The sequence below is a fragment of the Coptis chinensis genome, chromosome 9 (genome assembly GCF_015680905.1).
Source record: "Coptis chinensis isolate HL-2020 chromosome 9, ASM1568090v1, whole genome shotgun sequence".
Lineage (NCBI taxonomy): Eukaryota > Viridiplantae > Streptophyta > Magnoliopsida > Ranunculales > Ranunculaceae > Coptis > Coptis chinensis.
Genome location: NC_141464.1, coordinates 82,665,223 through 82,681,637, shown reverse-complemented (window position 1 = coordinate 82,681,637; position 16,415 = coordinate 82,665,223). Strand labels below are relative to the sequence as shown.

General features: G+C 38.1%; 1 protein-coding gene across 2 annotated transcripts; it reads left to right on the top strand.

Annotated features, from left to right (window-relative positions):
• Positions 1 to 252: 252 nt before the first annotated feature.
• LOC147478777 (cation/H(+) antiporter 18-like) lies at positions 253 to 16,308 on the top strand. Of its 2 annotated transcripts, XM_086584426.1 has the most exons (9): positions 253 to 343; positions 449 to 595; positions 1,078 to 1,247; positions 1,973 to 2,196; positions 2,335 to 2,564; positions 4,819 to 4,926; positions 13,167 to 13,419; positions 13,732 to 14,733; positions 15,037 to 16,308. In XM_086584426.1, the coding sequence occupies exons 7-9, from the start codon at positions 13,222 to 13,224 to the stop codon at positions 16,171 to 16,173; spliced, it is 2,337 nt and encodes a 778-aa protein (XP_086440552.1). In that variant the 5' UTR covers positions 253 to 343; positions 449 to 595; positions 1,078 to 1,247; positions 1,973 to 2,196; positions 2,335 to 2,564; positions 4,819 to 4,926; positions 13,167 to 13,221; the 3' UTR covers positions 16,174 to 16,308. The 2 variants fall into 2 exon arrangements, with proteins under 2 accessions (XP_086440552.1, XP_086440551.1); XM_086584425.1 differs by lacking the exons at positions 253 to 343; positions 449 to 595; positions 1,078 to 1,247; positions 1,973 to 2,196; positions 2,335 to 2,564 and adding exons at positions 4,326 to 4,344; positions 4,432 to 4,534.
• Positions 16,309 to 16,415: the final 107 nt, after the last annotated feature.

Genomic DNA, 16,415 nt, shown 5'->3' with positions numbered 1-16,415 from the left:
TTTAAAATATCGTTATTTTTGTAAAATGACCCACTTATGGATGACCCACTGATTTGTGCTCCAAATGGGTCTGCAAGTAAGCACATACACAAAGTCCTTTATGTTCTGAAGGGACACTTTTTATGGTACAGCTAGGGGATACACATTGTACTCAATGCATGCAGTATAGAGGGAGAATTTTGTACAAGTTGCGTACACATGCTCATTTTAGTTACAGTATTAGATTAATAATCTGATGATCTTTATATGTAGGTTTTGCGATGCATAAAGAAGATTGCACAAGAGATGAGTGGAGATATTCAGTATGATGAACGTCGTCAAGCTAATGTATTGCGGATATTTAGTAAGCCAATGTGAAGCTGGAGCCACCATCACTAAATTGCATATGTTTTTTACTTTTTACTTTATAGTGTTCTGTTTTTGCTTTCCTTTTAATGCAAAAATGCAGGGGCTTCGTTTACACTGTTAATGGTCTGGGTTGCGATAGTGGAAGATGATACGGTTGCCATAATCTCTTCCCCTAACAAACTTATTGGTCAACTCTTGGAATATAAGAGGCGGAGTATTGTCTGTGAAAGTTTCAATGCTGCTACAGGTACAGCCCTGAGACCCAAGCTGTCCTTGTTATTCTTAGACAAAGATGGTATAAATGGTAGTCTTTCTGTATAAATGGTATATTTGCTCATGCTAATGTGCATCCCCATGGTACTACTCTTTTGAAAATTCGTTATGTTATACGTAATTGTCAAAAGATTTTTCAGTCTTTGGCTAATTAAAGGGAAGTAGGTTAAACAAACAGCGACAGAAATGGTTAAGTGAATTAAACGAGCCTGTTTGTAGGTTTTAAAATGGCTTTGATGTCTATCGTAAAACCATAGGGTTTACTGGCCAAATTTGCAAAATCCCGTTTCATTCATATTTCAAATGTGATGGAGGATGGATGATGCGTTTTTACTTTTTTTTTTCCTCTGATGTTATGTGAGGGCACTTCACTCTTCTTGCCACACTACACACTCTTATACACATATCCCACATCACCTTAGCTTTATGCTTTCCTACCCGTATGTGAGCTTGTAGGATGTCACATCTGCATAGTTTGTTTGATTTCTGAGGGAGCACCGTTCTGAGTGGGACCAATACTGGAGTTGATGTTTACGCTTCTGCATCCCTGAAAGCTTGAACTTGTGCAATACTTGCTGATTGATCAGGTCATCTTACCTCTTGCTCATATTCTGGAACACGAGGAGGTAACCATATTTCAACTCGGTTCAGTTGCTTGCTTATTTTTGTTAATATGTGGATCTCTAAATCTATAATTTGTCATTTCGCACAACGACATTTGATGAAATCATTGTAATATACTAGAAGTAAAGTTGTATAGGGAGGTTATCTTGTTCCATATTAAAACGAAATGCACTGGAGACCTCTCTGTTTGCATTGAGGCCTTTCACCATCAATACTAATATTTCAGCAGAATTGCTAATTTCATTATTTCTATGAATGTAGCATTATGTTCACTTGTAGTTTCTGGAAGTGGTATGTGTTTGTTACAGATTGGTGTCTATCAATCTTAGAATGTATCATTATTTATCTCTTATCGGTTTGAAGTGTAATTGGAAGTTTGGTTTGAGTAAATTTTTTCTGATAAAATGCCCACAATACTCTGCTAGTTGTTGGATTACTTTCACATCGGAAGCCCGTTAAGGAGAACCCTACACCCTTTCCAGTATGTAAAATGTGATCTTTGTCACGCTCGTTACCAGCCTGTCCTGCCTGATGTATTTGTTTGCCTTTTATCGTATTATCTAAATGTTCTTTCACCCTATGATGAATATTTTGCTGAAAGCGTATCATTGCTGCCATACCAATGGATCCTAAATCTGTTGAGCACCGTTTTTAAATTTCAATGTATGACTGTTTCAAGCTGTAGTTTTTTCCGTTCTACTGAACAATTTTTTGTATTGTCATACAGGATTGTAGCGCACAAGCCTGTGGTTTGGCTTCCTCGCTGGTATCGGGAGTTTGTGGAGGACCGTCTGGCTGCTGAAACCACATTTAACAACTATAACCTTGGGTCAGTGCTGACTGTTGAATTCTAGTTCGCTTTCGAGAGCCGCTATCAAGACTGTGGTAGCCATGGTTATGTAAGGAGCAATATGGGTTTCGTCAGTGAGGAGAAGATCGAGGCCGGCACATGTATGAATAAATACTTCTCATCGTTAATCGTAACCAAATTATTTTTGTAATCTATAAGGACAGATATGGTTGATTACCACAGCATATATCAATATGTGTATCGCTCAATTGATCTGATTTTGATGTGCTTACATGCAGGGAAGTGTAGGAAATGAGAAAAGAAATGTGATAACCGAGCAAGATGGGGATGTTGAATGTCAAATATGTCGTATTCAACCTGGTTTCATGAACTTGAGAGATGATGCTTCCACACCATTTTAGCTGTTGTTGGTTTCTATTGACGCATCCAGGCTGAGCTCTCAGCCAAAAAGACCGGCTGTCTCCCGAGGCTGTGATTCTAGCATGGTGATTTTGTTGGAACATTACAGGTTTGTCATAACTTCTCACCATCTCCGGACTTGTCATTTGCATATATTAGTGGTTTGGGTATCATAAGTCATGCTTCGACAGTAACCAGCAGTCTATGGTTTACATTCTCTCCCTGTAGTTACGCTACTTGCTATCCCCCTGATACCCAAAAATGACGGTCAGCATATTCACATATCTAGGTACATTCATAGCAACTACAAACGACAACAGCTGGGAAAGTTAGTTTAAATTTCCAACCATTCATCCCATTGTGGTCTTTGTGGAGGTGTATGTTTGTGTGTTTTCAATTCGAGAATTTTACTGGGAATTATATTACTCTAGAAGAGATTTGGCCTTGGATGCAAATAGTTAAGTCGTTGCACTTTTCTTCAAAGTTCACATGTGGTCCCTTGAAACTGCATTCAGTCATGTAAGGGTATTCCAAGCTGGTGTGGTCACTTTCTTTGCATTCTTGTTATGGATAATCCCTATTCAGCTATAACAAAAAAATAATGGTTATGCAAGTCTCTAAGGGGACTTCTTGTGGGCCGAGAATCTAATGGTGTTTAATCAACCTCAGAACCGTGCAACACACCTTACATGCGATCAACAAGGTTGTATTACACTGTAGATGAGGTCAAAATGCAAAAGGCAAAAATTAATGATAATCATTCTTCTCTTATTATAGTGTCAGTAGGGAGGTTATAAAAGGAAAAGAATACTCAAGGAGGAGCATTGCGTTTTTCTTCCATTCTTGCAATTACTCCCAAGTTTATTCTAGCGCTACTGGTGGAATTAATATTCTTGGGGTTTTTTTTTGGTCTGCCCAGATGTCAAGCTGGTATGCATCTACTTAAGGTTGATCCATCAACTGGTGATTTCATGTTGAAACAACTTTGGCGCTGCAATTATTATCCCTGCTGACAAATGTTATTTCCCTCTGTTTCCCTGTTGTGTGCTCTCTTGGTCCTAGGAAACTTTAGCTTCAGAATATGATTAATTGAGTTTTATTAAATAGAGTTGTAACTACTAAGGTAGGAGTTCTATAATAATTATTTGTTGCTCAGTGGAAAATTGATTATCTGTGATTATTACCATGATTCTTCTTGTTTGTGTATGATATGCTAAGATCCGGCGCATGAAGACGCTAGGGAATGCGGATCAATGAGGAGCACAAAGTCGTGTCACATGTTAACAGCCTTGAATCTATTTAGCTGAAGCTCTTGAGTAGATGGGAAGGGATAAAAAGTGTTAGATTTATCTGTCCATGCATTAGGATGAGTAGACTGAATTGACAAAACATTGCAGTGAGTAATATTGACGAACGATGTGAATGTGATTGTGTATGAGAATAGCTTATGAGGGGTGTTATCGAGCAAAAGAAACTTGCAATCTAAATTTATTTTTTTACATACTGTTTGGCTAAGTTTTTTTCTTATGGACTGAGGCTGTTAAATTTGGCTAGAATTTTATTCTGTGGAACAAGATCATGAGTTTGGCGTAGTTCAGAAGTTCAGTACTTAATGCTACTTTTCTGCCGATTCAGACCATGTCCTACGGTTTTACTCAATTGTGAACTGCTCTGCTAAGTGCTCATTTAGTAATTTGAGTTCCTTCATAAGTACAAGTACTGATTTCATTTATACTGAGTTAATTAACACCGTAACTAAAGTATTATTTTAAATCTTGTGCCTGTATTCAATTCATATTTTTTTTTTGCTGAATTGCTGAAGTTATCTGATACCAAGTTACCAACACATAGTTGCCATGGGGTTTTTTTATTTATTAATCGGCTCCAAGGTACTCGTTTGGCCTTTCTTTAGATGAGTGTGGAGTATTGGTTTCAGTTTTTATATTTGCTTATTAGTGGTAGTTTCAACTTTAAAGTCAGATGGAGTATAAAATGCTGACCGCATAGGATGGAATCTGGAGCTTAGCACAATTAAGTGGGATGCAACTAACTGTTAATGTGGCCTTTGCATCGTTATTTGTACAAGCTCAATTTTTGCAGTCGATTTTTGTATATGTATATCAATTTTTTTCTATCCAAACATAAAACTTTACAAATGATATTGAAATGAAATATTGAAAAAAAAAATAGCGAATAACATAAAAACACCAGTGGAAGCCTCTGTAAAATCTGAACCAACCCTAGAGTCATACACACAAAACAATATACTGACTCAATAATTTAGTCAAGTCATTCTAATATGAAATTGAGATATTGTTTATTTTTTAGGAGATTTTTGCATTCATTGATTTTCTTTTTTACAGTTTCTGGACAACACTTATGCTTCCAGTAACTTGAAGGAGGTAATGAATCTACTGTGGTTTGTTGGATGAAAAGGTTTCGTTACAGATCGGTGTAACTTTGTCTATCAGGTTAGTTTATTACTTATTGTCCATATGTTGGTAGTTTGTTTGTATTTCAATTGAACTGTATAGCTGATAGCTGCTACTCTATTTTATTCCCAGTGCTTTTGTATGCTCGTGTTTTGGTGTACCTTGACGGCTTGACCTACTTTAACCATGTGCTGTGTTAGTATTAGTAGTTAGTACCAAGTCTTTATTTTGTTTTTGAAAATCTGGTGTGTAATTTGAGGCTTGCTTTTCGCTCTGTGCCTAAGGACTCGTACCTTACAAAATACACGTGGAACCACTCTAGATGACAGCCTTGTGTAGTGAAATGGCAGGAATGCATGATATCTATATCAGTTTTTGACAATGTTTAACACAATTTATTAACTGTGTTAATATGTTGGCTGCTAGCATTATGTTGCCTGTGGTTGGGGAGTGGACTTGGGTAGTTCAAATGTACCTAGTCCCAAAATCAACTGATTCCCTTTGTGGGAAATTTTACAACAGTCAGGGGTAAAGGTATTTGGCAACCATATAAGAGGTTGACCCCTCTAGGCCCTAGCATATTCAACATCAGTTGTTTCCACCACTACATTTCAATCCATAAAATCTTACGGCACCACCCACAGAATAAAGAAAATAAATAGAGCCACTGAACAAAACTTTGGGTGTTGAAGAATTCGTCATGTAATATACCTCATGTATTGAACACAATTTTACTGGAATACACCAAAAAAGTGATGGAAAATGTCAGAAACTATAGATTTTTTATTGTTGTGATTTCAATAAACAAGTAGCAAACAAATTTCTGGACTATAAATACAACCACATTCTAACTGTATATATATATATGGCCATAAGACCTCCAGGGTCTATGCTCTATCATTATCTCGAGTCATAACAAACACCCAAAGAGATCTTAGCTCTCCATATCTTATGCATCCACCCTGTATTGTGCTTTGTTTGATTTCAAATTTGAAAAAGAACTTAGAACCTTGAAGTTGTATATATGCACTAGCAGGAGTCCATATCATATCAAAGAAGCATCTTTACCATGTTTGACTGTATCCAATTGTCAAAGAAGTGTTACAGGGGTGGGGTAAAAAATACTAGTAGTTTTTATTCTGGCGCCCGAAGAATTTCAAATATACTTATGGATATATATATGTTAGTGTATCCAATTTTGGAAGAAGTGTTACAGGGGTCTCTGGGTAAAAATACTAGTAGTTTATTCGGCGCCCTAAGAATTTCAAATATACTTATGGATATATACGTTAGTGTATTTAACAAGAGGGTTATCGTTTACCAAATATTGAATCTCTAGGCCTGTCAAAGGACTGTCTTCCATTGCCTTTATATGGATATCATCGGCGCAAGATGAAGTCTTTGGACCTAATTAGTTATCATGAATGCGGTGGGAATCAGGCTATTGACCCTGAAGGATGTTCCCTTCTCGCAGGATACTTATAGTGTTTATAGAGTATCAAGATTACATCAACCATGAGACTGTGACAAGGGAAAAGGATCATCTTCTCATCCCTTTGAGGAGGTATGCGGAAAAGTTCAACCAAGTACTCAAGAAGACCTACGTCAATAATTTCAAACATACTTTTATGGACATGTAATTAGTGTATATATGAGGAGGAATATTGTCAGAGCAAGATGAAGAATCTCTTGACCCTGTTAAAGGACTGACTTACATTGCCTTTAGATGGATATTGTTGGAGCAAGAATGTCCTCTGACCCATTTAGTCATTTTGAATAAGGAGGCGATCGTACTATTATCTTTGTGCGAGACCTGAAGGATGTGTCCTACTCGCATGTTATTTCTAGTATTTGTAAAGTATCTAGATTATATCAGCCGTGAAACTGTGAGAATGGAGAAGGATCAGCCAGGTTCTCCTTCTGAGAGGTAAAGTGCAGTCAGGTCCGCAAGACAATTATGTCTAGAGAGTTTCAATCAGGAGTCATTTTGTGGATCTGGTTTAGACATTTATGATATGGAAAGCTCTCATGGAAGCCTGGCAGATGGTAGTTTGAGGGACCACCAATCTTTGCGAAAAGAACTAGTCGTACACTACCTTAAAATGAATAGAAAGCTAGCTAGAGTGTGCGATGCGAGTCTTAGTATTGGAAACTACCTAGAGTTTGGAGCAAAAGGAGTGATAAGTGAGTTCATGGTTTTGGAACTTTAGCGAAGGACTTGTCTCCTCCCCAAAAGATACACCCATATTCCTGGAAGTTGGGAGTTGGCGACTAACTATGGTCACTGTTACACCATACTCTGCAGTAATCACCTCTCGCCACAAAGAGCCCTCCTCAATAGTATATCTCCACAGCCGCTAACCTAATAGAGCTTAATTCATAGGTACCAATCTTCGGCTATCGTGACCAACCAACCTCTTGCAGTCGATGCTCAGTTTTTGCAGTCGATAGAGTGGATGGTGTCCAGTCTGTGGGAAGTGAGTCTAAGTCTAGCTACCGCGCTTTGGACATGATGGACGATCTTTCTTATACGAAGTGGTTTTAGTTAGACGCTTTCTGCATTTCGAATGTTGCTGGAAGATTTTTCTTGACCAGAACTTTCCTGGGTTGTCTGAAATGTAGAATGTAGCACTTACGACATAAAGAAGAAGCTGCAAAAGACGGCAAAATGTACTATTGTTGGAAAATGAAGGTATGACATGTTGCGTTTTAACTCTAGAGCAAATAAGCTAATTCTTTCTTCAAAGTGCGATGGGGTACTTTCAATTTTTCAAAGTTAAAACCACAATAAGGAATGCTTCAGAAGCTCAAATGTGCTACGGCAGCTAGGTGCGAAATAGCTGTTGATATAAAGGTTTATTGGTTACTGAGGTTGTTAATCTAGTGTCTTTAGTGTAGTTTTTCATCTTTATTACTATGAACTTGAACAAACAAGAACAAACAGTTTTCAGCATGATGAAGCGTCATGGGGGATGTTGGGATCGCTAATGTGCTTTCGTGAAGGGGTATAGATCACTAACAAGTAGTTCGAGATTAGTGAGTTTAGCCAGCAAACTCGAAACCAGATGATCAATCAAGCGAAAATTTTCTTTATCCAAACTCGAAACCATGTCCGTTCAAAGGTCGACCACTTCCAACTCGAAATCATGAATGGAAATTCAAATGAATTGACACTAAAGTAGTTTGATACTAGTGAATTCAGTCAATAAAACTCGGAACCATGTCCGTTCAAAGGATACCATATTGTTGGAAATACAGAACTGCGATGTGAGGATATGGTGTCCTTCGACACAACTTTTACAACAATATTTACCTGAGGCAGCAACCTAAAAGCTTTTTTACTATCACATTGTTATCTTCTCTTCATGATATGCGTTGGCAGAATTAGGTGACAAGCCGGTTTTGAACTACAACCTTCAGGTTTTGGTGTTCACTCTAACAAGTTAAATATCTCTTAACTACCAAGCATATGTGCTTCAAGAGTAAGGGTGGAATTTGAGCTAATCAAGGCTCAAGCTCGGCTTGTTTATTAAGCGAGCTTTGAAAACAGCTCAAGCTTGGCTCATATAATATATGAACGAGCCCAAGCTAAGCTTTTAGCGAGCCGAGCCCGAGTAGCTTGGTTATTTTACACTATGGTGATACTAATTGAGCTTATCTAGCTGTGCTTCATCAAGCTCGTTTGTTACACAAGCTATAATATAGGCTCAAGCTTGGCTCATTTATTAAATGAACGAGCTCAGGCTGCTCGGCTCAAATTCCACCCCTATTGAAGAGGAAGAAAGAAAATTACATCTAATAGCAAAATAGGGGATGGAATCATGGAAGTTTAGTGTTGTATAAATGGCAATGTAACTGTAATATATCTTGCTTTCAAACACAAAAAACGTTCATAAGAAACAGTACATAAACGTCAAACTGAATAGGCCACTCAAATTTTACTTCTTACATTGAATCCAAGTTGATTCCAAGTTTCCAGATGTATCTATCCAATCTTGACGAGAATGTTTGCTCCCAAAACAATGGTAATTGCCCGACGATAACGAGTAGAACACGTTATCTTTTCCATGGAACCTTGGGAAATAGATCGTATTCTCTTTTCCTTTCAATCCTGCAGGTACCAAAATAGATGCAATATGACTAAGAAACAACACCTTGTCACCCAAACTCGTTACACCAACCCAACGCATCTTTGATTGATCCAACTTGTAGACTCTAACGTGCTGACCTACAAAACCTACAGAGACTGATAGGATTTCACCATTGTACTCCACTAGGAACTGCCACTCGGAACTCTGAAGGACTGAATGTAACATTGATGGTGACCATGAAATAATTGCTGGTACTGGGAGAACCCTCCATTCATATACATCTTCCTCCTTTGAATGAAAGTGTTAGGAATATACAACTTAATTGTACTTACTCTTTACCAATTACCAAACTATACAAACCTTTTGTCTTGTAAGTGTCTTGTACTTCTTAATTAAATCCGAGCCTAGTGTAGATACACTATGTCCTTAAGACAGATTTTCCCCCTCACGGTGCTTGAAGGTTGATGGGAAACTATCTCCCAAGATAGAACGGATTTCCTTATAGAAAGCTAGCACTTCAATTCTATAGACTCAAATGAACACAACATAGTATTTGACTAAGAACAGAGGGAGAAGAGAAAGATCGAGAACTACGTGTGATCCGGTGTATCTTTCTCTCCAAATTCATCCATTTATTTATAGGTGAGTGGTGCCTTTTCAAAACAACAGCCGGTGACTCTTGGGAAAAAGTAAGCAACTCTTTGAAAAGTCACATGTTTGAAAGGACACACCATTTCAAGATATATAGACATTTTTTGAACCGATTTATTTATTTCAAAAGGTTGCACCTTTTTATGATGCATGATACCTTTGTTTCAAACCGGTGCACATTTTGAAAGGTCGCGACCTTTTCGCATAATGCAATCAAGTTTCAAACAAATGCATCATTTGAAAAGGTTTTCTCACATTACGTCATTGTTTCAAAAAACCCATTTCATCTTAAGTGGGGTAACTTGGGAGACAAACTACTCATTCATATTTAAATGGATTTGAGCAAATCATTTTTCTAACAGGAAGCAGCCCAACTTTCCATCTTTGCCTAAACAGTAGAAAACGCCGTCGCAGAAAACTGGGTTGCAGTTAGCAGTTAAGAACTCGATAGGCACTTCATTGACAATGCAATATTCCCACCAATCATCTTCGCCTGTATGATAGACTGAAACGTTGACATATTTTCCATTAGATCTTGTGTGTCCAAATACTATACAATCAGGGGAAGTTGGCGGAGCCGAGAAGGAGATCCCCTGAAAGCAATACCACAAACCTGGAATATCGGGAAGTTTTATAGTATCCAGAGTTATCGGATTGACAAAGGAAATAGAAGTTTTTCCATGTGACATTAACAGCCAGCCATATCTTGCATCGCGGATAACTGCACCTGCTAGTTCTGGTATGTTCATGGTGTAGGTATCACCGTATATAGGATGATAGAATATGCATTCAGCGCTCTTGTTCTTTGGCAAGGACATCAACCATGGTATGTGTTGACACCTAGATTCACACTGTGTAAGAGGCGGGTTTGATCGCATTGGTGGCGTGATGGATATCCAGGATTTGCAAGTAAGATAAAATTTAATGCAATCACCAAGAAACAGAGATGATATGACCAACTCTAAAAGCTCCAGTGGAAGGTCATTCCAACTCTCTTTTATAATTTCAGTTTTGTAGTTCCCCACCTTCGGGACTTCTTTCTTGACCTACAAAATATGCTGTCCGGGATTAGAACAATATCTTCTACATTTATCAGGCCATATAATCCTACTCAGAAAACATGGTGTGTAGTTTAATGAAAAATAGAATATTATACATTGGTGCTGAACATTTTAGGGAGACCCCTTATAGGCTTATATTATATCAGTATGCAATAAGAGTTAATGTCCCACTTGGGATTGCTAAAAAAACATGGTGGAGCTTTCCGCAATCCCAAAGACACAGCATATATTTATTGTACTTTCCTTGCTAGAAAATGGGGACTATCCCATGAATTTCAAGTCTATGATTGTGGCCATCTCCTAATCAAGCCTTAATTCATTCTACAAATCAAAGGAGAAAAGGTAAATAAATAGCCTTTAATTTTTTGTCAAGCCGTGAATTCCAAGTTTGTAATTCTGGGCGTCTCATGCCTAAATTTCAAACTACAAATCAAAGGAAAAGTATACATGACAAAGAACAACACCACAGAAGACAGATATAATAGTGTGTAAAAAGAAAATATAAAACTAACTTATATTTGAAAGCAAAGAAAGATAAAGTGATAGACTGATAGACAAATTACCTGTGGTTCGCAATTTGGCACCACCCAAAACGGTCCTTCCCAATAACTGAATTTTCTTCCACATGGTAAGGTAATTGTTATAGTTCCATCATCCATGTCAAATTTGAACAACCTTGTACAACCTCTAAAAAGTGGAAATATATGCAGTTTCCTTTCACTCCTAATTCAGTTGAAGAAAGTGATGTACAACTCTCACCTAACAAGAAGACCCGGTCACCTAAGCTCTCCACCTTCACCCAATCCATTTTAGACAAATCTAATTTGAAAACTTCTAGTGTCAGAATAATTTTGGCTGATACTCGAGGTGAATCCTAGATACTTTAAAGATCTCTCCACATGACTCAACCATGAAAGATGAACTGCATGCAACGTATGGCAAAGAAAGCTTCGGATCTTTCACATCATGTAGCTTTAGGGAAAGAAATGCATCGTGAACATCAACTGCAGCCATACCTTTAGAAAAGAATAGGTATATCTTTCCTTTGCAACTTACAACATGTTTAGGAGCTGGTTTGAATTTACCGTTTTAAATACTAAAATATGTTCCATCCATTTTTATCACCAATCCGACAAAAGATACACGAGTTTGTGTTAGTGCTAGCGAGAAGTACAACACAATTGGGATCACTTGGCGGATGTGTTAAAAGACCCATATTGATACCATGCATTAAGGGTGGTAGAAGAATTTTTCTAATGAGATGGGATTGAAAAGATAACATTCATTTGATGAGTAATAACTATTCAAAATTAGCCAACCATAACATGACGCAATACTTCTCATTCGACGCATCTCAGGTATGCTTCTAATGTGGTAACATCCATCGGATATAGTGCAGAAAGTCTGATCACGATAATGCTTTCCGTGAGTGAAGACTAAGGAAGGAGTGTATGCAGGAGGAACTGCTCTCGGTGACCTCTTTGTAGCAATGTCCATGTATGCACCTTCTCTAAATTTAAAAAACTCGCCTGTTTATGAACAAAATAGGGTATTAGCTTAAACTAAAATATCTAAATCGCAATTACAATTATGAGGTGTCAAATCTCACAATACTTAATTTTCAAGGTGCAAGTTCTTGAACGGTTGCTGCTTAACAATATGCAAATTTACCTAGACTTCATAACTGAATTATAAATTGGGACAATTAAGGGAATTAGAAATCTAGGAAAAAATAAGACTTGACTATTCTATGAATTAATGATGATAACGAAACAGGTCGACTTGGTTAATACAATGTGCATGGCTGGAAAAAAAAAACCATGGCGTACCTTTTTGTTTTGAACTACCGCTTTGGCTGCCCTGTGACCTTTTGCTCGTAGTTTTTAAGTTTTTCTCACTTTATAGTTTATATACAGAAATTACTAGTCAAAATAGGAATTCCTAATAGGATGAGTATTAGAAATTTAGAATACATGCCAATTCAGTAAAGAATAGTTAATACACACAATTATTGGTTTATTTTATTTTACATTTTTTTTTTTATTTCTTTTATGAGAGACAAACTAGTAAAATTGGAAATTTTAAAGTTTTTGTAACAATTGTAACTTCTTCTTTTTGTGGAAAAGATGAGGACGTGTGTGGCTCGAAATTTCTTTTGGAGGAACCAATAACGTGTCTACATCTAAGAAAAGTTAGTTCAACGTGTATGAAATTCCAAATCTCAAGAAATTAGTGTTAGAGATCCACGGTTAATACATAAATACATGACGTGAATTCTGTCAAGTAATTAACTTCGGAGGAGTATGTTAACAAAACTACTTTAAACAAGTCCAAGTCAAATACTGAGTTCTTTCGTTCCCGCTATAAATACGACACATATGTGAACTTGCACAACAGAAAAGAGACTTCATCTCATTCTACAACACTTGGAACTTGAAATTTTGGATGATATTTGATGGTTGTTTCTTTTGAACAGGGGTATTGCATTGAAAGAATAGGAGTTTAATACTTGTGACTCTTGGTGTGGTGCAATGGCGACGAATGTTACAGGACAGCCATGTCCATTACCAATGAAGGCGACATCTAATGGAGTATTTCAAGGGGATAATCCTCTTAATTTTTCACTCCCTCTTATCATTTTGCAAATATGTCTTGTAGTTTTCGTGTCTCGCACTCTTGCTTTTCTTCTAAAGCCTATGAGACAGCCTCGTGTGATCGCCGAGATTATCGTAAGTATTTTCTGTTGGTTTTACATTACTTTGGTTTCTACTGAGTGACAATTTTTAAGAATCAAGATAAAAAATTACTAGGCTGACAAATGTGCAATTAAATTAGATGTGTTTTCCTAGAGTCATTAGCTAAGTGAAACTTGAATAATAGTGCATTGGTGGTTCTTTAAAGCATGATACATGTAGGATCGTCATATATCTCTATTTGCTGTTAAAATTGTATGATTTGGTGGAATTTACATAATAAAATACTTTCACCTATATGGAATGCATTCTTTTTTTAATGTTAGATGTTTTATTTACTTATTCCAGGGAGGTGTATTGCTAGGACCATCAGCTCTGGGTCGCAATAAATCTTATCTTCATCATGTTTTTCCTGCCAAGAGCCTCACAGTGCTGGATACTTTAGCCAACATTGGTCTTCTCTTGTTTCTCTTCCTGGTCGGCGTAGAATTAGACCCAAAGTCCTTACGTCAAACTGGAAAGAAAGCCCTTGCGATTGCTATTGCAGGGATCAGCGTACCATTTGCTTTAGGAATGGGAGATTCGTTTGCTCTCCGGAAAACTATTTCCATGGGTGTCGACCAAGCTCCATTTCTTGTCTTCATGGGCGTAGCTCTTTCTATTACAGCTTTCCCCGTTTTAGCTCGTATATTAGCTGAGTTGAAACTTTTAACTACTGATGTTGGTAGAATGGCCATGTCGGCGGCTGCTGTAAATGATGTGGTTGCATGGATCCTGCTTGCACTCGCCATTGCTCTCAGTGGCTCTGGACGTTCCCCTGCTATCTCTGTTTACGTTCTCATTGCTGGGTCCGTGTTTGTAGCTGTTGCCATATTCCTTTTCCGTCCAATCTTCTCATGGATGGCCAAGCGTTGCCCTGAGGGTGAACCCGTGAATGAGACGTATATTTGTGCCTCTTTAGCTCTTGTGCTCGCTGCTGGCTTTGTCACAGATGCTATCGGTATCCATGCACTCTTTGGGGCCTTTGTGGTTGGTATTCTTGTCCCAAAAGAAGGGCCATTTGCTGGTGCTCTAGTGGAGAAGGTGGAGGATTTGGTATCTGGTCTCTTCCTCCCTCTATACTTTGCTTCAAGCGGTTTGAAAACTGATGTAACCACCATTCAAGGTGTGCAGTCGTGGGGACTCTTGGTCATGGTAATAGGTACAGCATGTGTTGGCAAGATTTTTGGGACTGTAATGGTCTCTCTCGCTTGCAAAATACCTTTTCGCGAGTCTCTGGCCTTGGGGTTTCTCATGAATACTAAAGGGTTGGTGGAACTCATTGTTCTCAACATTGGAAAAGAGAGAAAGGTATACTTCAATGTTTGGGTTTTTTACACGTGATCATTTGATAGATTCTACTTGGTAATTTCACCAATGTGTGTTGTTTTTCTCTCAACAATTTAATTATTTCTTCCCCAAATTTGCATATGATGACGATTATGGTCATTTCCTTTTCACAGGGACTGTCTTGCATTAGGACAGTCTTTTTTGTTTATTTTACCCATGCCCAAAGAACGGAATAAATACTTGCCAACCTTTATTCTATATTCTTAATTTTTTTTCTTTTGTGCCATATGACAAGATAGCATTTCTCTTCCATCTCTATTACAGGTGTTGAATGATCAGACATTTGCAATCATGGTACTCATGGCTCTTTTCACGACTTTCATCACCACACCCCTCGTCATGGCAGTATATAATCCGGCTAAAATGGCCAACAAAGTTGATTACAAGCATAGAAAGATACAGAGGAAAGATACAAATACCCAGTTTAGGATTTTAGCTTGTTTTCACAGCTCAAGGAACATCCCAACAATGATAAATCTCATTGAGGCCTCCCGTGGGACTGAGAGGCGGGAAGGTATGCGTGTCTATGCGATGCACCTCATGGAGCTCTCTGAAAGGACGTCGGCTATTCTCATGGTCCACAAGGCAAGGAGAAATGGGTTACCATTTTCGAGCAAGCTAAACCAGTCTGATAAAGACCATGTGGTTGTTGCATTTGAGAGTTTTCAACAGCTGAGCAATGTCAGCATCCGACCAATGAAAGCTATATCTTCCATGACTGGAATGCATGAGGATATCTGTACAAGTGCTGAGAACAAACAAGTAGCAATGGTGATTCTCCCATACCACAAGCATCAAAGGTTGGATGGTACATTGGAGACCACGCGTGCTGACTTCCGTTTGATCAACCAGAGGGTTCTTGAGCACGCGCCTTGCTCAGTTGGGATCCTTGTTGACCGTGGACTTGGTGGTAATACTCATATAGCTGCAAGCCAATTTTCTTCAACTATCACTGTCATCTACTTTGGGGGACCAGATGACCATGAAGCACTGGCCTATGGTGCTCGCATGGCTGAGCACCCGGGTATCAAACTGGTAGTTGTTCACTTCATTATTGAGGATATGCCAGCTGAAGAGACGTTTACAATTACTGTTGAAAAGAAAGATGATGGAGTAGATGAGTTCCTTGTTGAGTTCCAGCAGAAGATTCCTGGTAATGGCTCAGTCCAATATGAGGAAAGGTTGGTTTCAGACACAGCAGATATAATTGCCAAAGCTCGAGAATTTAGTCGGTGCAATTTGTTTCTTGTGGGTCGAAATCCAGATGGAGTGCTGGCTTCTGCCGTGAGTGGAAGGATCAACTGCCAAGACCTGGGGCCAGTGGGCAGCTTATTAATATCGCCTGAGTTTCCATCTACAGCTTCTGTTTTAGTTGTGCAACAGCACCGTCTTGGAATTTAATCCTGTCCTAGGAAGTTAATTTGTACTTAATCAATAATATTAAATTTGTACATTGGGCCTAGAGAGTTTAGACTCCAACAAAAATTTTACCAGAAATTTGATATTCAATAAGATCACTGTATTTCCATTTTCCAACCATAATCATGCAAACCAAATAACTAGATCTAGCATCTGTTGTTCCAAGGTAACTACTGTTATTTATCTTTTGCTAATTTATCCAATGCTGCTGTATAAATTTTATT